The sequence below is a fragment of the Cebidichthys violaceus genome, unplaced genomic scaffold, assembly GCF_023349555.1.
Source record: "Cebidichthys violaceus isolate CVI_PGR_0920_01 unplaced genomic scaffold, fCebVio1.0.p SCAF_25, whole genome shotgun sequence".
Lineage (NCBI taxonomy): Eukaryota > Metazoa > Chordata > Actinopteri > Perciformes > Stichaeidae > Cebidichthys > Cebidichthys violaceus.
This window is the reverse complement of record NW_027176428.1, coordinates 6,287,512-6,314,219: the sequence shown is the minus strand read 5'-3', so window position 1 is coordinate 6,314,219 and position 26,708 is coordinate 6,287,512. Positions and strand designations below refer to the sequence as shown.

The 26,708-nt window shown below is 40.0% G+C and overlaps 2 protein-coding genes across 2 annotated transcripts; both read left to right on the top strand.

Moving 5' to 3' along the window:
- Positions 1 to 285: 285 nt before the first annotated feature.
- Positions 286 to 18,660, top strand: kdm5ba (lysine demethylase 5Ba). The gene is made up of 27 exons (XM_068720001.1): positions 286 to 579; positions 5,253 to 5,330; positions 5,482 to 5,604; positions 5,699 to 5,869; positions 6,582 to 6,707; positions 7,204 to 7,297; positions 7,397 to 7,500; positions 7,675 to 7,833; positions 7,982 to 8,101; positions 9,118 to 9,276; positions 9,830 to 10,011; positions 10,119 to 10,281; positions 10,661 to 10,780; positions 11,132 to 11,326; positions 11,765 to 11,946; positions 12,637 to 12,761; positions 12,932 to 13,082; positions 13,189 to 13,309; positions 13,557 to 13,912; positions 14,615 to 14,750; positions 14,850 to 15,029; positions 15,115 to 15,273; positions 16,160 to 16,579; positions 16,680 to 16,770; positions 16,873 to 17,060; positions 17,174 to 17,446; positions 17,551 to 18,660. Exons 1-27 carry the CDS (start codon positions 427 to 429, stop codon positions 17,686 to 17,688), a joined length of 4,467 nt encoding a protein of 1,488 aa, XP_068576102.1. The 5' UTR covers positions 286 to 426; the 3' UTR covers positions 17,689 to 18,660.
- Positions 18,661 to 20,108: 1,448 nt separating this feature from the next.
- On the top strand, positions 20,109 to 26,612 carry nelfcd (negative elongation factor complex member C/D). The gene is made up of 15 exons (XM_068720146.1): positions 20,109 to 20,311; positions 20,954 to 21,060; positions 21,221 to 21,330; positions 21,443 to 21,552; positions 21,691 to 21,798; positions 22,055 to 22,207; positions 23,080 to 23,210; positions 23,327 to 23,492; positions 23,576 to 23,710; positions 23,899 to 24,038; positions 24,730 to 24,844; positions 24,927 to 25,022; positions 25,113 to 25,253; positions 25,929 to 26,058; positions 26,275 to 26,612. The coding sequence occupies exons 1-15, from the start codon at positions 20,252 to 20,254 to the stop codon at positions 26,307 to 26,309; spliced, it is 1,737 nt and encodes a 578-aa protein (XP_068576247.1). The 5' UTR covers positions 20,109 to 20,251; the 3' UTR covers positions 26,310 to 26,612.
- Positions 26,613 to 26,708: the final 96 nt, after the last annotated feature.

Below are 26,708 nucleotides of genomic sequence, written 5' to 3'. Positions count from 1 at the left end.
TAGGAAGGTATTAAAGTAAATTGAAATAACGTATAAGGCGTTAACTCTACTCGAACAGTGTCCAACAGGCTTTTAACTCCTTCAAACAGATACAAATGAGCTGTATCGATGTAGTAAAATCAACTATACACACAATCAGTATTGGCATGTGGAATTAAATGATAAATTGTGTGTTTGCGTGCACAATCACAAACTGGTTGTAAAATGAGTATAGGTTTGTGAGTGTGTCTACATTTCGAAGCGGAGGTACACAGTCTCTTGCTGTCACTTCGCGTCTCCAACTAGATAATTCGTCTTTGAGTTCAATGAGTGGAGAGTGGACATGAACTGAAAGACGAGAATCCATTGCGAGCATATTCGGCGTGAGGAAGCTCTTTAAAAAACCAACAACAACATTTCAGCTGGAGTCATAACGAAGATGCAACGATGACTCAACCACAGCTGAATGAGTTCATTCCTCCTCCGGAGTGCCCTGTTTTTGAGCCCAGCTGGGAGGAATTCGCCGACCCTTTTGCGTACATCAACAAAATACGACCCATTGCAGAGAAAACTGGCATCTGCAAGATCCGACCTCCGCCGGTGAGTATTTCTTCATTCTGATAGTTATTCGGGGCTTCTTTTTTTTGGCTTGGTGTGGTGGCCTCAGCTGCTGTTGTTAATTTAGCAGGCAAAGTTGTGTTTTTAGACAGGTTTCAACATGGCGGATTGCGGCTCTCCCCGAGTTGAATCGTCAGCTAGCCGGAGCCTGGACTGTGTTGTGTTTGCAACAACGAAGTGGAGCTCTATCACATGATTACATCGGTGTCTTAGATCAAGTTTTTAAACCTCCGAACAGCCAGACGTGTATTTATTACAACCGTCATCTTTAAGAGCAGGCTTTCTAAAAATAAATAATTCAACCGTTGAAGTTTGCCTTTATTAAAATATAAAGGGAAGTGTTTACGTATAAAACGCTTCCTGGACTGGTCGCACGGAAATTAGCTCACCGAGATTTAAACTAATAATTTGAGCCGTTGCCTATTAAACAGTTAGTTGGATGTATAGCGTAACTTTCCCAACGGGATTTGAAGGATTTAGCCAGTATGAGGTAACCAACGGCTAACGTTAATCGGGCCCGTTTAAAGCTGCAGTTGTGACATGTAACGTCAACGTTTCTAACGTTACGTACGTGCTCGGTGACCAACTGTTTATGGAGAGAAGAGACTGTTTAACGGCTCAACGGACATTGCGTTTCTTTAAGTTTAAATCATAGCTTTCATTTGTTTAAAAACTATTTCAGATTGTTGACAATCTTTTTTTGTTTTAGCTAACTTGCAGAATAACGTTATATCGTTATTATGAAACTGACGGGCTTTATTTATTTTGTCTTATTGAAGATGATTTTGCTATAATCCACACCTCCAAACAGTCACATAATATCAGGACAGAAAGTAGATGAAGTAACGTTTGTTATAACGTTAGACTTTTTAAAATCTCACAATGAGTTTAATTCTGTTGGGATGGGAGAGGAAAGATATTTATTCAAGGGTGTGTCCAAGCTTCCACGCCAATTAGATGGAGGGCTGATTCTATGGAATAATAATTATAATGGGTGATTCTCCCATGTTGTTGTAGTAATGATAATATTACCTTGAATTGATGACATGGTTTTTGCAGTTACCAATGTATCACTTTAAAAACATGGAGGTCAAGGATGCAAATTGTTTTATGTAATCTGTTTGCCATACCATAGACTCCCAGTTGAAATAAGGAAGTGTGTGTAAGCCTATTCACGGGCCAAACAGGACGGGTAGTGCTGCAATATAACCAAAAAAAGGGTGGGTGGGGGACTGCTTGGTGTTTGCTCTTCCAAAAGAAACCTTTTTTTAAAGTGCACAGCTCATGTACACAAAAGAAGGCAGTGGCAAAGGCTTTGAGCATAGATTAGAAGCTGACAGTCGAGGTCTATACCTTTACACCAGATGGACCGAGGAACTGTTGGTTATCCTAGTATTTATAAGTCAAACCCCACCATTTGTCCCACACTGTGCACTATTGTCTGAAGCCCTGTGTCATGCACCAATATTTCTACTGGATATATTTAGACCAACATGTGGCTCCAGGGTGGTTTGTGGGCCAAACAAACTAATAACAACAATCTTAAATCCTTCGAATCTGAGCTCATAAGGGTTGATTGCTACTAAAGCAACATTGAAGTACTTCATTTTTATGTTTGTATGAGGGCAACCTGGAGACTTGTATGGCAGAGATTCATACAGTGTACATGTTACATGCTTTTTTAGATGTGATCTGGCCTGAGATCTCCTTTTCTTTGTTCAATTTTTCTTTAAAATAAACTAAAAGATGTTGGTTGTTTTTTTGTTTGGTTTTTTTTAGAAGGGAAGAAGTCATTGCACCACAATCTGTTTTGATGAGTGATTTCTGGGTGCTAAAAAAATTTCACAATAAACATTTGAAATGATGAAGGCACTTGCAAATCACAAGGTAGTGGTCAGTATTTCCTCCACGGTTTTGCTCAAGTCTTATTTTTACTGTAGATGTTAGTGGCACATATGCAAATGTATAGGCATCTCTAGGCAGTTTGTGGTTAGCTTCACACCACTCGTATTTGTCATTTTGTGCGTGGCGAAAGGCTCGTCATGTTCACACCAAAATTACACTTTTTTTACTCTGAACTGGTGTGGTCAGACTTGTGTGTGTGAGGATGGTAAAATAAATAAAAGCCCTGTGCAGTTCCATATGTTTAAAAGCGATTGTTTTTCTTTTGTGCCAGGACATTTGTGGTTGTAAACCAGCTTTGTCTACAGATAAGGTTGTTGTTGTCTCTACTCTGACCAGTATTTCTCTCCTAGTAAGATATAAAAAGCCTTTCTAGACCCAGTCAATCTTGTGAACAACATTTTAATATTTCATAGTGCTAATCGGTGGTCAGTTATAATGAAAATGCTGACTTTAGAAGTGAACTATGTGCTTCTGTACCCATTAAGAAACATTGTGATATTTGAATTGGATCCAGAGCTGTAGCTTAGTTTCCAGGCTCGGCCGAAGCAGGTCACATGATCTGTTCTTCACCACATCTCGTGTGCCAATTTGGCACATTCACTTTTCAATTCAATAATGTAGTGTCAGCTGGAGTTTGGTTCTAAGATGTGAACTTTAAAGCAAAAGTTGATGTTTTCATTTGCTTCTTAAACACATGTTAACAAGTTGATGTATCTCATTCTCCACAAATTACTCTGTACTAGGAGTGAATGGGAAAATACTTCAATATGAAAAAATCTAATACAAATTTAAAGCAAATGTTTCAAATCCAAATATTAAAATCCAAAATGTAGATGTAGGTGCTAGCTAGTTATTGCTTTAGACTAGTTATCTAATTAGAAAATACATCTTTACTTTGCCAACAAAGCTGCTACAAGCCCATTCAGTTAATCTAATTTAGATTGGTATGTGGCCTGGTTTTCCTGAAAGCCCAAACACAGAGTTGAGCCATTAGGACAACGTAACATCCATTCAGTGCTGTTGCTGAGCAGGTGTGGCTTTACACATTTTAAGTTTATGGATTTATTTAGAGTTTATAGATTTGGGTGTTCATTTTAACACAGCAGTCAGCTTGTCTGAGGACATTTCTGACATACTATTTGAAGGGCAAATCTGAAACCTGAAACGTATCTCTAGCGATTCTGTCTGTTCCACAGTCTCAAAAATGACTCTGTGATGTTGGAAATCTTTAAAGAAATAAACTATAATTTGAACTTTACATGTTTTAGGGTTTTGTCAATACTAATAACGGCTAAAGTAACAATCCGTCTATCATATGACAGCATATCAACTTCATATCGGCCAGCATAGCATGTTTTCCATCACACTCAAGGAAACAATTTCACAAGTTGCTTGTCTCTCATTTATATTGTCACTGATGACAAATCAGCAGGAGTGTGTTATCACACATCCTGTCTTTAAACAATTTTCATTCACTGGCTTTTAACTCACTTTGAGAGTTACCATTCTATATTATTGTCTTTTAATCATGTCTTTTGTGTTTTTATTGTGTTGTTGTTGTTGGTTTTTGCTGTATTTTCATTGTACAGCACTTTGCTCTAATGTGCTTTATGAATACTTTTTGGATTTAACGATGTAAAACTGAGATTATTTTGCTGACTGTTGAGCCACCACTGACACCATGTTCTCTAGTCTCACAGGAAGTGGTGTGGTCTAGTGTGAGTAGGTGTGCAAGTGCATTAATACCAGACATGTCAGTGTTTAGTGTTGTGTTGTTACATTGATGTAGTTAAACATAACGACTGGCAGCAAGATGAAATTGTTGTGTATTTCTTTGTGGGATAATTATGTTGTTTGATAAACATTTGAAGACATTTTTTTATTTTTATTTTAATTGTTAGTTTTACATCACCCCTAATAATGCAATGCTGCTGACCTGAAATCACAGAAATCTTGTTTCCTACATAGTTTTGTCCATGCAAAACAAACAAAAAATCAACCATTATGAGATGCATGTTTGCACAGACACGCTCTCACTTCCTGTATGTCTGCCTTTTAATGACCGTCTGTTGGTTTACTAGAATAATAGCAGTCTCTTGGATGTGCATACTGGGTGTGTAGTCAGGATTAGTGTTAGATTTTTACTCTGTATTGACTACAGGCAGGCTTTTTATTTTGGTCAAGAACTCAGTGAAATTATACTCCAACCTGTATTAAAAAAATAAAAGTCTGGTTCTCTGAATAGTTTACTTGTTTAAGGAAAAAAGTTCAGGGCAATCCAACAGTACAGTCCTGCAGCTGTGCACACGAGCTTGAGTAAGTCAAACTCATTAGTGCACCAAATATTTGGCTGAAAATAATCCACAACTAAATCTATTTTGTTTGAGCAATGTTAAAAAAAGAATTAAAAAAAAGTTTTAATAAAATTATATATTCCTGATCTGTTTTTAAAGATTTAAGTCTTCAGTTGCAGCAGCGAGCCACAGACAGGCTGAGGGAGCCTGAAACACATTTTGGGTTTTTTCATGGGATTTTTTCTTTTTTTTTTCTCAGAAAAACTCAAATCTACAGTAAGCCGGCTTGTTTTGAGGGGTTTGACTTAAACCACTCATTCACTTTCGGCCTTGTTGAGCATGCTGTACTTTTACTGACAAACAACATTTTGATTCAAAGACTTTTGTTTCAGTGTAACCATCACAGAATTGGTGTAATTTTGCTTCATAAAATGTTTTTTGTTTTTATTCTCTCAGGAATGGCAGCCTCCATTTGCCTGTGATGTGGACAGACTGAAGTTCACACCAAGGATACAAAGACTTAATGAGTTAGAGGTACATTCAATATGTTTTGTATGTTTAAGGCACATAAAATGCAATACGTGTAAATGGTGTATTTGGTATATATAAAATCCTGTCTATTGATTATTTATAAACCATGAAATGTTAAATACACACATTAACTTTTGTTTCTCTGTGCTTTTAGGCTCAGACCAGAGTCAAGTTGAACTTCCTGGATCAAATAGCAAAATTCTGGGAGTTTCAAGGATGCACTCTGAAAATCCCTCATGTGGAAAGAAAGATTTTGGATCTTTACCAGCTTAATAAAGTGTGTGCAAATCCTTGCTGCTGTTAAAATTGGGACAAATACATGTTATTAAAGATAACATACAGACTAAATGCATAATTTCTTTCTTTCCAAGCTGGTAAATGAAGAGGGAGGCTTTGATGCCGTCTGCAGAGAGCGGCGTTGGACTAAGATATCCGTCAAGATGGGCTTTGCTCCAGGCAAGGCTATCGGCTCTCATCTGCGGGCCCACTATGAGAGAATCCTCTACCCATACAACCTGTTCCAGACTGGAGGCAATCGGCCTGTACGTCGCTTATGTTTTCTTTTACCAGTAGAGCAGCAGTAGCTACAATTGTTAAACTAATTGTTTGAAATTGAGTAGATGTTCATCGGAAGAATTCATAGTCAATTTATGTGCCTTTTTTTTTTTTTTTTTTCCCCCCTCAGCCTACACTGTTATTATTATAAACCATACGTAGTGACTAGAGCTCTCGCTCTACCAGAATACAGTATTATTATTATTATTATAGTTGACGACATTATAATTTGGATTAAGCAGGTAATTATTCAAATGTTTTGCCACAGAAAAGCTCTTAGTGTATTTCTGCACCACACCCCTGAAAGATCAGTGATTTTCTTGTAATGCAATGTGTACTGGAATTGGATTCACTAATGCTGCCAGTGTCGTAAAACTAGAACTGACGAGCACAAATCACTGGGAGCATTTGTAAATGTAAGGAACACACTGATTTTTTGAGAAACACTAAGACTTGTCTGTAGCTCCATACTTTTATAAGAGCTTGTCTTGTGTTTGGTGTCTTTAAAGAGGCATAATGAAGGGACTGGTAGGATGAGATTGTATTGATATGTTATTATATAGTTGGAGAATGTCTGATTTTGTTCATTTGGCTTAAATGCAGGTGAAAAAAAGAGGCTTTGTAGGTTTTGTTGTTTTTAATCAGGGTAGTTAAGTGTCTTTTTTTTTTCCACATTCTACACTCTACTTGTCTTTGCAGAGAGCCACCTTGACCAATGACACTAAAGATAAGGAGTACACCCCTCACGACCTGCCGCAGCGGCAGTCTGTCCAGCCTCAGGAGACCTGCAGCATTGCTCGCCGTGCAAAACGCATGAGATCTGAAGTCAGTCCAATGTCTGTCTCTGTCTCTGTCTCTCTCTCTGTCTCTCGCTCGCTCTCTCTCACTGGCTGAAATGTTCACCTGTGTCATTCATTATGTGTATGATATGCTAATGTGTGTTCATAAATCTGGATGTTTAAGTAAAAGTTCAGATTCATATGCAATCCACACACAGGATAAATTACAACCAGTGTGTGTGTGTGTGTGTGTGTGTGTGTGTGTGTGTGTGTGTGTGTGTGTGTGTGTGTGTGTGTGTGTGTGTGTGTGTGTGTGTGTGTGTGTGTGTGTGTGTGTGTGTGTGTGTGTGTAACTGTGTGTGTGTAACTGTGTGTGTGTAACTGTGTGTGTAACTGTGTGTGTAACTGGTGGCTGTATTTCACTTTGATAGTGAAGCTACATGTTTTTACACCAATTGTCTCATTTTAAAAGAGTAATCCTCATATCTTATTGAGGGCCTGTTCTCTCTGTTTCTCACTGACTCTCACTGTGACTTCAATAGAGAGGCAGTTTTAAAACCGAACCAGGGGAAGTTTGCGAGAATCGTCCCAATCTCAGGAGAAGGATGGGAACGTATGTTGGCAAACAAGAACCTGGTAAGAACAAAGCAAGCAGTGCTGCTTGGTTTAGAGAGGAAAACAGGGATTGTGTCAGATGTGACCAGCTTTCATTGAGCCTTCCTCTGTGTCTTTCAGTGAGAATGGCCATCACTGAGGTGAAACGGGAGCCCATTAAACATGAGGATCCAATGGATTATAAAGAAGAAACTCTATTAGATAAGAGACCTCCCTCGAGTAAAGTAAGTATATTATTATGTATTGCAATGTTGGCTTACATCACTATAATTGTGCCAGTAAAAAAAAAAAAAACATGTATCCATGCTGTAGTTTTGTACTGTGCTGTATGTTATCAGAGAAAATTGCTGAACAATCATTGAACAAAGGCAGTGCTCACAATGATCCTGTCTCCTCAGATAGACCAGTACATGTGCCTTGTTTGTGGCAAAGGGACTGCTGAGGACCGCCTCCTGTTGTGTGACGGCTGTGATGACAGCTATCACATCTTCTGTCTGATCCCTCCCCTCCACGACGTTCCCAAAGGCGACTGGAGATGTCCCAAGTGCCTGGCTCAGGTGAGCAAACCCTCTGGGAGCTGAATCCTGGCAGAGAAGCTCATAATTGGGAACAAGAGAAAAATCATCTGCCTGATATTCGCAAATATAAAACTCTCAAGTGTTTCCCAACTTTATTTTCATCTTTTATCCCCTTTTTATTTTACAGGAATGTGGCAAACCTCCTGTTGCTTTTGGGTTTGAGCAGGCCAGCAGGAGCTACACCCTCCAGTCTTTTGGAGACATGGCCGATTCCTTCAAGTCAGATTATTTCAACATGCCAGTTCATGTGAGTTGCATCACTTGTTCATTGATAACCGAGTGGTTTCCATTCTACTCAAGCCAGCCTCAGACTACAGGAGTTTTGGGTTGTTTCATCCCTGATTGACAATCAGGGGAGAAATCTGGCCTTGGACCTTGGTCGGTACCGATGTTTTGCCTAGATTATTGAGTAATGTGAGGGGTTTACAGATCCAGTCCTAAAACTCCTGAACTGTAGCCCTGTTTAACTTGAAACATGTTTGTGTGTCGGAGTTAAAGTCTGTATGATTACGTCTTTCTGAGCAGGACCACGATAGCCAATGAGAGAAACAAGCCGGAGCAGCTGACGGAGTTGAATTCATTGATTCAACTTGAACTTTATTGGAAACTATATAAAGATATGTAAACCTTGAACCAGATATACATTTGAAAGTAGTTTTCCCCAAAACTATAATGACTTGTGCTATAGTATGATACATAACATGTTTGGCTCGGTGGAAATAAAATATTCCAATCATTTTAAATTCATCTATTTATATCGCAAAAATGTTTTCTGAGATGTTTTCTGAGCAGATTTTAGAAGATCTTTGAGGACAACAGTCCTGAACTCTCCGTTACCTCTGTTTTATTACCTTGGCCTGTAACAAAGGAATGCTGTGATAAAACACTTCCAGAGAAAGTCCCTTTTGTCTTATCAGATGCAGGTCCCCCTCTCACACTCGACACATCCTGTGAACATACTCTTACTGCACAAAGAGAGTGAAAGAGGTGAAGAGGTTAGAGGTCTGGCTTAGGGGGGAGCAGCAGGAAGTAACAGCCCTAACAAGCAGCCAGTTTGAGACGTAAATTGTTGTCTAGCTGAATTCCTGAAAAAGATGACGTTCTTGTCATTGGTCCCAGCAGATACATTCTGACACGTGTGCAGTGACAACACTACAACACTTTTCTTAATCTGTTTGAACTTGGGATCAAACTAGCTTTGGTTTCTAGACTAGTGTGAACGTGGCACACGATCACACCATGTCATCTCCTTATGTGCTTTAGATGGTTCCCACTGAGCTAGTGGAGAAGGAGTTCTGGCGTCTAGTCAGCACCATTGAGGAGGACGTCACTGTGGAGTACGGAGCAGACATCGCCTCCAAAGAGTTTGGGAGTGGTTTCCCTTTGAGTAACAGCCATTTTGAAGTCACCCCTGAGGATAAGGTACAATCTGTCTGCTGGTTTGAGGATGGTGTTTTATATTTGTCTATGGTCCGAATACATTGTCCCCCATGATGAGCTGTCTTTAGCTTAATTCATTGATTTTACTGGAAATTATAAAAAGATATGTAAACCTTTGTCTCTCTAAAACCTTAAAAATAAATAAGATGTACCACCCATAATGTGGTTATTACCTCCACAACCTTCAAAGATTGATTTAGTTTTTCCCATGTCTAAAAACATGCAAATTGATTACTTGGGTTTATACAAATTATAGTGCATTAAGTATAGCACCAAGCAGTGTATGACAACAGCCTGGCCCCCAGTACTTCATACACATTTATTATGAAAGGAAAAATAACATTGAAATACTACAAATAATGTTGGGCTTTTCAACCTTCTTTTCAACCTTCAGTATTTCCTAAAGCAATGTAGGTTTCTGGAAGGTTGCTGGGGAAAAAAAAACTAACAGCACTGAAATACTATAACAACTGCTAAACTAGTCTTTTTATTCAGTAAGAAGTCAAGTGGATTGAGACCTGTGTCTGACCTGCAGCATTACCTGAGCAGCGGCTGGAACCTGAACAACATGCCGGTGCTGGACTCCTCTGTGCTGACTCACATTACAGCCGACATCTGTGGGATGAAGTTACCCTGGCTGTATGTGGGGATGTGCTTCTCCTCCTTCTGCTGGCATATTGAGGACCACTGGAGCTATTCCATAAACTATCTTCACTGGTAGAGTGCACTCTCTAAACTCTGTTGTGTATCTGTTATAGTGATTGTAATGCAGAAGTTTGACTATCTGAAGTGTTTTTCACTGATAGTTCTGACCATATTTGCAGGGGGGAGCCAAAGACGTGGTATGGGGCTCCTGGTTATGCTGCAGAGCACCTTGAGTCGGTCATGAAGAACCTGGCACCTGAGCTGTTTGAGTCCCAGCAAGACCTCCTCCACCAGCTGGTCACCATCATGAATCCCAACACCCTGATGAACAACGGCGTCCCGGTAACCTGCTCTGAATGTTACACTCAATAATTAATCATCACATTTCAATGTCTGAAACAAAGAGATCTTTATCCACTAAGTGTGAAGATGAAGTTCCTTACTTTTAATATTACACAGCACAGTTGCACAAAAAGTATATCAGTAATATAAATCAAAGTAGCTAAAGAAAACGTCAACATGTTGCAGTGTCTTATCATTTTTTGGGAAAATATCTTTTGATAGCCATATATAAATCAAGACATCAGAACTTTGCTGGGTTCAACATGGTCGGTCTCGGTATCATCCTTATAACAAATGATAATTGTAAAAACATGAACTGTTAAACACTTACAGCTTGTCATTTCTTAATTTTAATTTTCTTATTGATGAATCTATATAGATCTATCGCACCAACCAATGTGCCGGGGAGTTTGTCATCACTTTCCCCAGAGCTTACCACAGTGGATTCAACCAGGGCTTCAACTTTGCTGAAGCTGTCAACTTTTGCACCATGGATTGGGTAAGAAATCAGAAACCAGATCATTTTATACTTGTCTTGCTGTAAAGTCATGTTGTTCATGCAGTAGGAGTTCTGTTTATTAGATTTTTCTGGTAAATATGTTTTGCTCCAGTAGAGATATTTACGCATGCTTATAATAAATGGTGAAAAACAAAAGTGGTGAAAAATAGTTTACAAAACGGGATTAAAAACAATTTTATAGACCCTTAATACAGATTATAAATTAGAAAAATCAGATATTCAGGTACAGAAGGATGTTGTTGATATTATATATACAGTATTTTTCATCTTAAATAGTTACCGCTAGCCCATCGCTCCTAAACTTAAACCCGTCTATATATTTTCTGACAGATGCCCATCGGCCGTAAATGTGTGGCTCACTATCGCCAGCTGAGTCGGTACTGTGTCTTCTCACACGATGAGATGGTTTGTAACATGGCCTATAAAGCAGACACGATGGATGTTAACCTGGCGTCCAGAGTGCAGAAGGAGATGACCGTCATGGTCCAAGAAGAAGAACAACTAAGAGAGAAGATGAATAAGTTGGTGAGGAGGTCTTGTCTTAAGGATCTATTGTGTCTGTTTTTTTTTTTATTATTAGTTCGGTTGATTTACAAAGTTCAATGATAGCAGGATGCAGGTTTAATATTTCAGCACATATGATCGACATCCAGGAGGTAAAGTGAGTTAACAGGACACAATTACTTTATTTTCTCTGTGGTCTAAAATATGGAAGCAAAACACATTTGAACAATTGCAAATTGTTAGAATCATAGCTCTGAATCCCATTCATTTTTCAGTTTGTAGTATTAGCTCCTGTGGGACAGTTATAGCAAACCAGGTACACCCATAATCACACCTCATCAAGAATACATTAGAGAAAACTTTGAGACTATTGTTTGTCTGTGCAGCTCTCTCATTTAGTTCCTCTGTCTCCTCTGCAGCTCAAATTACAGATTTTTTTGTGTGTTGTTTTTTCCCTAGGGTGTGGTGCAATCTCGACAAGTGGATTATGAAGTGCTCCCTGATGAGGAGCGGCAGTGCTGCAAGTGTCGAACCACCTGCTACCTGTCTGGCATCACCTGTGCCTGCAGTCCTGGCAAGATGGTGTGTCTGTACCACACCCGGGACCTCTGCTCCTGTCCTCATAGCAACCTTACACTCCAGTGAGTCTTCAGTAACCACAACAACTGATCATACTTGCTCACTTCTGAATTTTACTTGTTTTGTTTTGAGTACTATTATGAATTGTCTGCATCAGCTAAGCTACTTCAAGGGCATCCTAAAGACTCCTCAGGTGTTTCCTAAATTATATCTTATAAGAAGGTTGTGTTTTTGTATTCAATTTGAATGAAGTGATGAAAATATATTCACTGAAAATCACAGCGGCTTCATATTTCTGGCCACAATTTACAAAGAAATCGACACCCAGAACAAATGTACGAGAATCAAACTGGCAGAAATGTGCAGCTTTGCCAACATGTTCTGGCATAAAAAGTGAAATAAAGACATTTAACAGTAACTTTAAACTGCGCAATACGCAGCACAGGGCACTTTATTAGTTGCGTCAGCAAAAATGAGCCCTGCTTTCAGTTTCTGTCTGAGATTAATATTTATATCACTGAGTAAAGAGACAAAATTACACCAGGAAAGTGTGGCACTGGAATATGTAATGCAAGAAAAATTAATCTCATTAGATGATTTAATTAAAACATCATAATCCTGATAGCTCTTACAATATACAATTTTTGTTTACTAATTGCCATTTCACGTTTGGCAGTGGGTAGAAGACATTTGTATTGGAACTTTATTGGTTATCATTGTCTATTATTGCCTCATTTTGTCTTTCCTTGCAGTTACAAGTTTACACTGGACGAGTTGTATCCAATGATGGAGTCAGTGAAGCTGCGTGCAGAGTCCTATAAAGACTGGCTCTGTGGTGTGCAGGACATCCTGGAGAACAAAGGAAACAAGAAAAGAAGTTAGTCAATGGGGGGGGGCAAAATACTACAAAACTCAGTTATCCAAAATATGTCCTTCTAATTTTAAGGGATACACTCATTGCTACTCTGTCATCCGGCCACACTGTATTATATTACTTCCCTGTTCATATTTCATACTTTCTAAAAGTTTTTACTGCTTTCTGGTCAGGTTTGGAAGAGCTTCACAGCCTGGTGGAGCAAGCAGAAACAAAGGCGTTCCCACAAATCAGCCTCCTGGGTCAGCTACGCACAGTCGCCTCAGAGGCTGATAAAGTTGCTGCGATGGCCCAACAGCTTCTCAATGGAAAGAGGCAGACGAGGTACGACACTAAGAGATTTTCACGGGTTTATTTTAGCTGTTTCAGACAATTCTGTCGTTTGATATTTATAGATGTGCTGTTTTTTGTTTTTGTTTTTGTATATCAGGTATCGTTCTGGAGGAGGAAAGTCTCAAAACCAGAACGAGTTGACTGTTGAGGAGCTGAGGTCTTTTGTCCGACAGTTCGACAACCTGCCGTGCAACATCCGACAGGCTCCTTTACTAAAGGTTAGAGAGTTTGGATTAGAAACATTTACCTGAATCTTAAATGTCAATAAAATTGAATTGGTTACTTTGAAATACACGGCACAAATTACAGCTTTTCACTTTAACACTTTTCTGTGTCATCACACTTTCCCATTGAAGTCTAATAATGTCTGTACATAATGTGTGAATTTGGCTTCATTTTAGAATTTAAGTCTTGCCTCAGTAGTCAAATATCCATCCCTAAATGTCTGTTTAATGTGGCCCCCAGGACCTGTTGACCCGGGTGGATGACTTCCAGCAGCGCAGCGAGCGCCTCCTCTCTGATGAGTCACCCAGCCCGCTGGAGCTGCAGGACCTGCTGGACGAGAGCTTGGGCCTGGACGTGGAGCTGCCCCAGCTGCCTTTGCTGAGGGAGAGACTGGAGCAGGCCCGCTGGCTGGAGGCTGTGCAGCAAGCCAGCAGCCGGCCAGAAAGCCTCTGCCTGGACACCATGAGGAGGCTGATAGACCAGGGCGTGGGTTTGGCCCCTCATAGCTCTGTGGAAAGAGCCATGGCTCGTCTGCAGGAGCTGCTGACGGTGTCGGAGCAGTGGGAGGAGCGAGCGCTCAGCCTTATGGAAGCCAGGTGAGGACACTGAGCAGCACTGGGCCTTAGTTCGTATGTCCATAGCTTTTATCTTTTATCTCACTCCCTGCTTGTGGTTTAGGTGGAGACAAAGAAAAGGATGAAGTACTCAAAAAACGTAATCAACTACAGAAATGATGGACCGTTCATTACACATGAACAAACACACTACCCACTTCTTCTATGAATGAGCAAGAAATCTGACACTAGTCAAATTCAGGAACAGCTCAGTTTGGTTTCAGTTGTGAACTTACATACTACGACTTTATTAAAGTAATGTAAAGTCTGTATTTCTAAACAGTGAATTCATACTTTGTTTTGTAAATTTACAATTTTCTTAAAAAGTGGCGTCGGTCGAGAAAACGTGAAATCAGCTTTAACTTCAGACGGTGCTGAGTGAAATGTGCCAAGTCTGCAGAGCTGGATCATGTTGAATAAAGAGGATCATGGTGTTGTGACAGTGTTTAACCCTCTGATGGCTCCACAGAGACCACACACTGGAGAGCACCAGACTCTGCCATAGCAAGCACCTCATATATGATCTGATACTTGATGTTTGTATACATCTATCAGAAATGCAGTCTTATTTTGGTAGGGTTTAAAACTGAAGCGATAAAAGATGACATGACACTCCCACATGAGACATTGTAAAAAAACCTGAACATGTAAACTGTATTTACTAAAGCTCATGTCTCTTCAAAGGAATCACAACATGGAAACACTCGATGCCGCTCTACAAGAAGTGGAAAACATCCCTGCCTATCTGCCCAACTGTCTGCAGCTGAAGGATGTCGTCACCAAGGCAAAGAAATGGCTCCTTGAAGCTGAAGCACTTCAGGTAAAATATACTTAAACCTTGCTTTATGTTCTCAGCTCTTAACACTTGGCCTGCAATGGTTGAATTTGGATTATAAATCTGGTGTGTGCCTGTTTGCAGCTCGGGGGACGTATTCCTGTGCTGGACAGCCTCTCTGAGCTGCTCCTCAGAGCAGAGTCCATCCCAGTGATGCTTGAACCGCTGAGTCGACTAGAAGTCCTCGTCAGTGATGTTCAGACCTGGAAGGAGAGCGCAGCAAAGACATTCCTTCTGAAAAATTCACCTTTCTCTCTCCTTGAGGTAAACGGATGTTAGTAAGTGTGCTCATTTCAAAGCTGTATCACAGGACCAATAAATAATGTGTTTTTTTAATTTATGTTCTCAGGTGCTTTGTCCGAGATGTGATGTAGGTACCGGGCTTCAGAAGTCAAGATCTAAAAAATCGAAAGAAGCCTCACAAATCAGTAAAAAATCTCCAACAAAACTGGATTCTCTGTGTGACGTGGACAGAGCTCTCTCTGAGAGCAAGGACTCTGCCTCTGCTGTGAGTTACAGTATAACTAGGGGGGGGGTTAAATTGTGATCATTAACAACATTCCTCATTATTGCAACTAACTGCATGTTTCATTTTGTTTTAACAGTTACATTTGGTCTAAATTTGCAAGAAACTCTACTGTCCTAAAATGCACTGCAACCAGAAATAAACTGGGACACATTTAGAATATTTACAGTAGAAACTGTAAAATGGTCTACAGTATATATTGTATTGTTGTGACACCACAACTATACAGAAATCCTGATGGCTCATTTAAAAGCAAAGTTTCTGAGTACAGGCAGCATGTATTTCACAATGGATTTAGTGTTTTAATACTAACAGTATTTAAATAGCACTTAGACTTGCTTAGTAAAAAAAAAAAAAACGCATGAAAATCACTATTTTTATAATAAGGGACCTTAAATAGAGGGGCTCAAAATACACACACACACACACACACACACACACACAAAAATCGTCAAAAGAACAATTAATAATCGTCAAAAGAAATACTAAATAATTTGATTAATTCAAAGTTGCCCCTATGTGGCATATTACGCAATGTTCCCTGTTGACTTCTAGGAGCTTTCAGCTGTTAACGCTGTGAAGCATACTTTACATAAAAAAGAATACATATACCTGTATTGTTAAAAAGTCCCTGGTCTACTATGGTAGCCACGAAGCAATAAAAGGCAGGATGGATGCCTCATGAAGTGAACGAGGAAACATGATTGATTTATTATCAATCAGGAACACTATTTAAACAGTGTGGTGATGCTACTTTGACAGCCCTAATTACAATCGTGGGTATGAGTGTAATCTGGTGTCAGATTGTGACAAGAATGAGATCAATCTTTAATTTTTACTTATTAAGCTACATTTTGCTCCTTCACAGATGGTAACTCTCGCTGAGGTCCGCCAGAGGGAGATGGATATGTTGTTGGCTCTGCGCGCTTCAAACGAGTCCAAGCTTGTTCCTGCTGAAAACTGTTGTGCACTTAGTGCTTGCGTTTGCCAAAAGGCCCCTTCGGGTGCCATGATGCAGTGCGAACTCTGCCGAGAAGTTTTCCACTGCGGTTGCATTACGACGACGGCGGACCTCGAGTACGGCCAAGCCTGGCTTTGCCCACTTTGCCAGCGGTCGAGGAAACCCCCCCTGGACAAGGTGTTGCCTCTGCTGGCTTCACTGCAGAGGATTCGTGTTCGGCTGCCAGAAGGGGACGCCCTGCGCTTCCTCATCGAAAGGACGGTGCGATGGCAGCACAAAGTTCAGCAGGCATGCACAGAGGGAGTGCTGAAGAAAGTCTCAAAGATGGTCAGTGGAACACACATTTTATAACTCCGTATACATACAGTTGAATGGATGAGTCTCTTGATTGTTGTCAAGCATACTTAGTTATTGTTTATTGTTTCAGGGGAGGGTTGGACCTGGAATATCTTCACATCTGACTCAGGAAATAAACGGTTCATTGTTCCATACAGAACACCAGTCTGTTCCACTCCAGGGTCAGTGTCAAAGCTTTAAGCACTCTGCATCCAAGCATGCTTTGCATTTATCCTTTTGTATCTCGCCTCTGAACTCTCGGCTGTTCATCATATTTGTCACAGGTCTTGGCCCTGAGCTGGAGGAGCTGATGGTAGAGGGATTCCTACTGCAGGTCACTCTGCCTGAAACTGAGCAGCTGTACAAATACCTGCTGTACAAACTGGCCCCCCTGCTCTCACATAGCGCCCCCTGTGGGAGCAACACAGAACAGGACCAACAGTCACAGAGAGGGAGCCCCCACCACAACAAGGTAATGAGGAATACAGCAAAGAGTGTTGCCTGTGGATCATATTCTTAATCACACTTATTATGATGTATCATTAATTATGATATGTTTATTGTAATATTTCTGCCTTAACACAGAATGGAGTTCCCGGTCTCAAAAAGGAAGCGAATGGTCAGAGCAAAAGGACCAAGCGGCGGAAGGAAAGCTCCGACTCGCAGCACAGCGAGAAGCCCAAGAAGTGCCGCAAAAAGAAGTCCAAGAAGAGCAAAGAGAAGATCGAAGACAAGAGCGAAGACACCAAGTGGACGTGTTCTCCCACTCACACAGTGTCTGAGCCCACTGCTTCAGATTCAGAGGAGGACTACTCACTGTGTGCTGCACCATGGTGCAGAGAGCCAGAGGCCGACGAGGTTTGTTTTACATCAGTCTACTTAATGTACTACATTTTGTTGTTTTAACTGATTTATATCTTTATTTTGTTAACATTTTTTTCTCACATCTTACTGCTTCTCAGGTAAACTGGGTCCAATGTGACGGCAGCTGCAATCAATGGTTCCACCAGGTCTGTGTAGGACTTTCTGCTGAGCGAGCAGAGAAGGACGACTATATTTGCATAAGCTGCACACAGCCGGACTATGACCGAGGAGAATGAAGACCAAAAAGCGACTTTTTGAAGGATCTGCGTTTTTTGTTGCGAGCCCCCAGCACTTAAGTGCACACCTGAACTCTGTGTGCTCCTGTGGCTTTTCCCCCTTTACCGTCTGGCTTGCCCGTAGTGAAAATGGTGCTCTTCACTGTTTTATCCCAGAGTTACAAAAGACTTCTGTCACTGTTTTCGTCACGTGGCTGTTTTTTCAGCCAATCAACTAATCCTTTCTGAAACTTTCCAAGACTTGATGCAGATGTACAAAATTACAAAATGTTTCAACAGTTCAGGGATTTTTCAACCAAAAAAAAGTCAATTTGACATCACATTTTAGAACTGCTTTTTCTTTTCTTTTTTTACATCTGAACAATGTGAAACTTCTTTTTCTTGTAGAATAAATATTATTTATCTAAGCAATAACTGAACGGATTAATTGAGGTTCAGTTTTCACCTGAGCTATATTTGTGCTTATAAATTCTTTGATAGAATGCCTTCTTGAAGCAAAAACCCTGAAGAATTAACATTTGAATCCTATGATATTGCACAATTCAATTAAAATTTGTGAACAGAATTTGAATCAGAAACTGGGGAGTAAGGACTGTATGTCTGAGCTATTTGATCCAATATGTGCAAAAGTTAGCACCTGAATACTTATCCCTTATATCCCTTAACAAATCACTCACTTTGATATAAAGTCTGGTTCCTTTTGCGCTGTCTGCGGAGGAAAAACATGGCGTTGTCATGGCGTTGCTTGAGACTTGATTATGTTCACAAAATAAGAATGAACTGTCCAACATCAAAGGAATGTACATTTTGTTTTAGGGTGGATTTTCCCTTTATGGTTTAGATGAAAATATTGTGTTGGACTTAGATTTAACAGACTGTGTGAACTATGACCTTTTTCTGCTCCTTTGGGTAAATAATATAATTCATATGTTGCAGTTTGCATTATAAAATAAAAAAAGGTTTGTTCCCATATGCCCGAACTCGTCAATCTTTAGTGCTGAATGCCATACAGGTAAAATGTTGCATTTGTTGTCTGCAGTAGATTTTGGTGGGTTGACTTCAAATTTTAGGAACTCAAAACAAAAGCAGGAAACAATTGTGTATGGGAAAATTAATGTGTAAGTAAATACAATTAAGAAAGAAAACAAGATTTTATAAAATATTTTCCACAACACATTCTCATAATGAAATAGAAAACAATACAACCATTGTTCCTGATTAATACTTTATGGTGCTATGCTAACTACTATGTATGTAGTGGAGATTAGATGGATCAGGTTGCACCATCTTGAACATTTTTAAATCAAGAGTTGTTATTAATAACTGCAGTTTATAAATATCTAATATCAGTGCCTCAGCTTTTCTCGTACATCAGACCAATAAAACTCATGTTTAAAGGGGCCCTGGCGTAGGTTGTTCTTTTTTTGCTCCAGGGTTCACAAATGGACACACTTTTTGCTCACGCTCAGCTTAAATGTCAGTGATTATTGCACATACAAAACAAAATTGTTTAATTCTACACCCTAAGCAGCCTCAGCATCATTTTAGGGTTTTTGCGTTCCATATAACCTAAGAGATCATTTTATAGATATACTTTCCCAGTAGAATAAAAATGGAATAATAAAAGAGGTTATTTACAGTCAATTCTAAGAGATTCTCATCTGCACTTTGGGTCTCTTTGCTATTTTCATATTTGTGGTTATTTGGATGTGGCTAACAAGCTGAATGAAAGGATATGTTGATGAGTTCACTGATTTAACGGAGTATATGTAACATTTGTAAATGTTCTAGTGGTCACACTCACTATACAGTTGCCAGTTTATAAGGAATCCCAATCTAATACTAATGCAGTCCAAACCTGCAATAAATTCTACCTTCATGAAGGTTATGATGTTCAGTTTTTGATTAATCTGTTTTAGAGTTTAGTGTTGTTTTAGGGTCATTTTGGAAGCTGTAGTTTGTGGTGCTGTTGATTTTTATTGTTATACTAACAGATGTGTCTGTTATTTTGTCCAACCCATTTTTATCCATTGAGGTGTGCTAGATAACAGAAACCGTTATTTAATTTCAGCAAGGTGTTCCTAATAAAATGGCAACAGATGGTATATTTACACTAATTATTCCATATATTACAATAACAAGTTGAACAGAATACAACTACATTTACGGATTTTTAAAAAGTCTTTAGACCTGTACTTTTTACCGTCAGGTTTCATGTTAATCACATAAAAAGAAGTGAATTGATAAATTTGTAATTCATAACGTTTGGTTGAATTGTTGTTTTGTTAGTGTTTCGTTAGGTTTGACTCATGCAGTTAGCGGATAGTTGCCTGACAGGCCAAACTCAGGGCAGAAGACTCCATTCCTATCAAACCGGGGGGGGGGGGGGGCGTGGCCTGATTATCACACCGACTCGCCATTTTCCTCCTGTTGTTATTAGCGGTTGTTAGCCGTTATTAGCTAAATAAGCTAGCTGGTCAGCGGTAAAACAAAGTCACATCAAGATTTAAAACTTACAGCTGGGTTATTGTAGCTAGTTCAACGCTACTTCTCTCCCGTCACCATGGACGAGGAATATTACAGCGGCAGTGGAGACTGGGAAGGCACGGGGGAAGGTCCCACGGTGAGATGATGACGACTTGTTGCTGTTCGGAGTGGACAGTTAACGTTAGTTAGCTAAGCAGCATTAGCTTAACGGCAGCCACACACAGCTGGTTTGTTGTGACAATGCTACATAGACATACTTGTGTCCACACATCTGCCCTGATAAAATAGCAGTTTAGCGGCTCCATTAGCCAGCTAACTCACAGGCTAACTAATGTCACAGCTGGTGGACATGGTTAAACAGTTAAAGTTGCACGTTAACCGTTACTAAGCTCACTTGAATACAACGCTACCATTTAACCATTTAAGCCTTAAGAATGGCGTAACATTAAATGGTAGGTAGGTTGTTCATGTAAACCTTTGAAGGTCTGCTGCAGAAGCCAAATGAGACAGTTTGTTTTATGTAACACACATGCATTCAACCAGAAAGGACATATAGAAGGACCCCATATAGTCACTTCTGCAAAGTATCTTTGTTGTATACGTTTAGTAAAGTTTAACTAAATTATTGAGTTGTAACACAGAGCTTTCATCTACATTTAGTGTGTTTCAAATATGTTATTGCTCAGTCACATAAATCCAGTAGTGTGGAGATTATATAGTAAAGACAGAAGAGCCATTATAGAAGCATGAACACATGTTTCAATGTTCCTGTGTGCAGGATTATGTGGAAGGGGAAAATGATGGGAAAATCCAGGAAGATTGCTTCCAGAAGTTCTCCAGCAGGGATTACATCATGGAGCCTGCTATCTTCAACACCCTTAAAACGTAAGCACCTGCCTCTTACAAACACATTTTTAAATGACAAAGAGACAGCAAAGTGAACTGAAAACTGTACAGGATGAGTAGTGTTTTGACCATTGTGAGAGCAACTGAATCCTAAAGACCTACTGAGAATTTGATGATAGAAACCATATTTTCCTCACAGGTATTTCCTATCGGGTGGCTCTCCAGAACACGTCATCCAGCTTCTCTCTGAAAACTACTCTGCTGTGGCTCAGACCGTCAATCTGCTGGCAGAGTGGCTCATCCAGATGGGTGAGTAGAGAACTACAGGAATGTTTTCCGAGCTTGGAAACGTTGGTTCGACTGTTACCATGGCCCATTGGTGACCGCTCATTGATCTGTCATTTCTGTGTTTTGACTGCAGGTGTAGAGCCTGCTCAGGTCCAAGAGCGAGTAGAAAATCACCTTAAAAGTCTCCTGATAAAACACTTTGACCCCCAAAAAGCTGATTCCATTTTCACTGTTGAGGGAGAGGTGAGATTTCTGAACACTAGGTTGTAGTTTTTACAAAGTACAAATGATCACAAATCCTTAACATCTTGTGCAAAAATATGTATTTGTCATGGTTACATAGAAGTGAAACCAAACCAATCCTGTCTCTTGTGTTTTCAGACTCCTGCTTGGCTCGAGCAGATGATAGCACACACTACGTGGAGAGATCTTTTCTATAAGCTGGCAGAGGCTCACCCAGACTGCCTGATGCTCAACTTCACTGTAAAGGTGCGGTAGTAGTAGTAGTAGTAGTAGTAGTAGTAGTAGTACTTCAATTAAATCTACTAAAATGTTTGTTTCTTTTATGTTTTGTAAAGGTGAGCACTTGTTTGCTTTGTCTACTTTTTATGATCTAATGCCTCAAAAGATGAAATCGAATCTAATAGGAGAGTCTCTGTGTGGGGTCATGGTCACGTCACATATACTGTGTGTGTGTGTGTGTGTGTGTGTGTGTGTGTGTGTGTGTGTGTGTGTGTGTGTGTAGCTCATTTCAGACGCAGGGTATCAGGGGGAGATCACCAGTGTGTCCACAGCGTGTCAGCAGCTGGAGGTTTTCTCCCGAGTATTGAGGACGTCTTTGGCCACACTGCTGGATGGAGGAGAAGAAAACCTGGAGAAGAACCTGCCAGAATTTGCAGTGAGCTTGTTAGCTTCTCTGAAAAATAAATGAAGATGACACTTATATAATATTTCATAGCATCATAGCCTTGCAGTTCTTTCAATACATCGTAGGCATTAACAGTAAGGATTGTCCAGGGCAAATAAAAGGCCACTTTGCGCTTGTAAATCTAGCAACTTCCTTGCCTAATCAAAAAAAAAGTAAACACATCGTTTTTTACTTGAGTTGATGATGGAAGTAGCTGAGGAGTCAGCCTTCTGGCTTCCTTCTCCTCTCCGTTGAGAGTTGCACATACGCAGTACCAACTGGGCTCTTGTGAGAAAATGGGGTGAAGACAAAGTTTATGAGCTGTATCGCAAGCGACGTTTCAGTTATCCTGGAAACAGGCATTTGGTTGGGTGGAGTAAGAGGATGGGGGCGAAACTCCAGATTAATTTAGAGATTACAAGTGACAATTTAAATAGTTATTTTATAACCACTAATAAATAAAACCATTTCTATAAGACAAGTGGAAATTGACTTTGGGGAACATGAACATTGAACGTGACTACGATTGTAGTGCTGAGACGATCAAATGATTAGTCTCCATGATTTTTTTAAGTCATTACAAACATTTACTGATCACGCTTCTTAAATAGGATTTGTGGCTTTTCTCTTTGATATCATTGAAAGCTGAATCTCTGAATTCTGGACCGTTACGTAAGAACAACACTCATCTTTCTTGAGACATTTTATAGGTGAAATAATAATTATTTTTCTTGATTATTTACCTCCTCGCTTAATGAAGTCAGAGCTGTGTTATATTAACACCACATTGCATAAAAGTCGGTCAGTAAATGTGATTTTCTGTTTGCGACATGTGACGATCTCTGTCCTCTCCTCTCCTGTAGAAGATGGTGTGTCACGGCGAGCACACCTACCTCTTCGCCCAGGCGATGATGTCCATCCTCTCTCAGGAGGAACAAGGCGGCTCAGCTGTTCGAAGGATCGGCCAGGAGGTACAGAAGTCAGCACATGAGAGGTAACTTTGTCTTTTTTTCTTTTTCTTTTTTTTTTTTATCAGAATCTCACCATGAAGATCAATCAAACCATTCATTGTGGATGATGTCACTTCTGTGGTTGTGGTTTCTATCACAGAGGTCACGATGCCAGTCAGATAACGCTCGCACTTGGCACAGCAGCAGCCTACCCTCGAGCCTGCCAGGCGCTGGGTGCCATGTTGTCTAAAGGAGCCCTGAATCCGGCTGACATCACAGTTCTGTTCAAGATGTTCAGCAGCATGGACCCGCCTCCTGTGGAGCTGGTGAGGACGGAGCATCTTTGACCCCGTTTGTATCCACTGCATACCCGTTAAGGTGCTGAAATATGTGTCTTTTTCATCTTTAGATCCGAGTGCCGGCCTTTCTGGACTTGTTCATGCAGTCGCTGTTTAAGCCGGGATCAAAGATAAATCAAGACCACAAACACAAGTACATTCACATCTTGGCCTACGCTGCCAGTGTGGTTGAGACGTGGAAAAAGGTATAGAGACCAGCTGATGTGTCCGCAGACACAAAACGCTCATGACAGTTTTCAGTTATTTGATTTAGATTTACTGGCTAAGATAATAAAGTATTGTAAACTACTTATTTCCATACAGAATTCCCATGCTCATTTGGTTTCTTTATACCTCCTGGTTTCACCTTCTTTACCCTTTTCTTTAACCCCAGAACAAGCGAGTCAACATCAATAAGGATGAGCTGAAGTCGACGTCCAAGGCCATAGAGACTGTGCACAACCTGTGCTGCAACGAGAACAAAGGAGCCACCGAGCTGGTGGCTGAACTCGGCACTTTGTACCAGTGCATCCGGTGAGGAGACGACCGAGATCTCGTTCCTCATAAGCCTTCAACTTGTTGTTATTTTTAGAGAGGGAGGTGTTCTATGTGATGAGAAACATGTTCATAATGGTGGCCTTGTTGATGGTTGTAAAAGGCAAAACATAAATTAATACAATTGGATAGGATTGTCAAAATTGGGGTTAAATATATAATAAAATTGAAGTTCATGGAATAACAAGCTGATCCGACTTGGAAATATAAGATTGATGTAACTTGACACTCCACAATAAAAAACATCTGGGCCATGATTACAGAAATCTTCACTACATTCCCTCCCAGATGTTTTTCATTGAACATGGTTACTCATGGCTAGTGGCTGGATATCATTCAAAAAATTCAGATAAGGCTGATACGAGTATATATTTGAATACCTGACTTCGATGAGTATAAACATTTTAAACAAGGTTACTGTTTAATAAAAGGAGACAAATTGCAAACAAACTTATTTTGTATATCAGCTGTAGAATAACTAAATATAACAAAATGAATTATGTGTGATTTAAATTGTGAAATACATGAGCTTTTTGAAAAATGAAGATAATGCACTCAGTGACAGCTTTTGGCACTTGACACTCATCAGTATAGACACATTTAAGTTGTATTTAAAACTAATTGAGGTTCGAAAGCCAGCCCTTCTCACTTCTTGTTTGTTTGGATTCAGGTTCCCAGTCGTCGCTATGGGGGTTTTGAAATGGGTGGATTGGACGGTGTCTGAGCCGCGCTACTTCCAGCTGCAGACAGACCACACTCCAGTGCATTTAGCTTTGCTGGACGAGGTACAACATTTCAGGTTACACTTTACATTTCCAGTCTTTTAAGACATCAGTTCAATTAAAAATGAATGCTTCCTCCGCATAGATCTGTACGTGTCACCAGCTGCTGCACCCGCAGGTCCTCCAGCTGCTCATCAAGCTGTTTGAGACGGAGCACTCTCAGCTGGACGTCATGGAGCAGGTCTGTTTGTGTTACTACTTCTTATTTCAGTGTGTTGCAACTGTGCAACCTGTCCGCTGACAGCGCGTTGGTCTCATTCTCCCCCCTCAGCTGGAGTTGAAGAAGACTCTGCTGGATCGGATGGTTCATCTGCTGAGCCGTGGCTACGTCCTGCCTGTAGTCGGTTACATTCGCAAGTGTCTGGAGAAACTCAACACGGACATCTCCCTCATTAGATATTTTGTCACTGAGGTAACTGCTTCTTCTGATCTTGATTAGTGGTCAAGAGATAAAACTTGGCAAACAAAGTGAACTCTGGTTTACGTACAGTATATAACTTTTAGTATTTTCCTCCATCACAGAAGTTACAGGGTGCCTGAAAGTCTCAAACTATGTTTTATACACTCATGGCCCTAGGATGGTCTTGAACAAAGTTTCCTCAATCTAAGAGATTTTGATTTCAGTGGGTATTGCTCATCCTTACATGAATAATATATAATATGTTGAGACATTAAATTAAAACACCTTAAAGTTAGCAATTAGCTGGTAGACATCAGAGCTTTTAGCAGCTGAAGAGCCAGATATTTCCTTCAGGAGTTGGTAGAGACAAAAACAACTAAAGTAGAGTAAATACTGGTGTTAAATTCATCATTAATTCACTCCAAAAGAATAACCATGTTGCCTCCATACCATATTAACTTAATAGGTAGGTAGGTTGTGTTCTCAACTTATTTCTGCTGCTTCCAAGTGGCCAAAAGAGTCATTGCTGTCTTAATGTTAGTCAGGTGATCATAATTGAAAATTGGAATGTTTTACTACAGTGTTTAAAGACTGCTGACATAAACAGACCTTTAACACAATCTTTAAATCATTTGTAACTTGTAGGTTGTAACAAACTGATTAAACCTAAATATTTCCCTTTTTTAGGTGCTGGATGTGATCGCTCCTCCCTACACATCAGACTTTGTTCAGCTTTTCTTGCCCATCCTGGAGAACGACAGCATCGCAGGAACAATCCGCACAGAGGGAGAGCATGACCCTGTAGCAGAGTTCATTGGTGAGTGACGTGCTTCTATTTGAGTCAGTACAATCATGATATACTGGAGAGAGATATCTAAAATGTGCAGGATCGTGATGAAGTCAGTGGTTTTCATGCATGAACCAGTAAAACGAACTATATAATGTTTAAAAGTTACCCGTTGTTACGTTTTTGTAGTTGTAAACTTCCTTTAGAGACATGTTCATGTAGGTAATGAAGCCTCTGTTTTTTCAGCTCATTGCAAGTCAAACTTCATCATGATAAACTGACAGTGAAAATGTTGGAGATTGTACCAGGAAGACCCAACAGAGGAAGATCTGTGATCACCAAACACTCTGCTTGATGTTGGAGCACATAGCTAAGGACGGACTGTTCAGTGTGACCAAGTGAACGAATTGTTTCTATTGAGGCAACAAACGGGCAGAAGTTCAGTAAGTAGTCGGACCGGTTGAAGGAGAAGCCTCTGAAGATGCAGCTAAACGTTTTTCTTACTTTCACCTGTATATTTGATTTTCTATATTTTTATGTTGGTTCAAGTGGTTTTTAAATAAAAACCTGAATGTGCTTTCTTGCATTTGTGACTTGTGCAATTGTAAAATGGCTTTTTTTATTGGATTTTTATCATTTACGTTACTAAGAAAGATTTTCTGCTCAGCACAAAGCTAGTT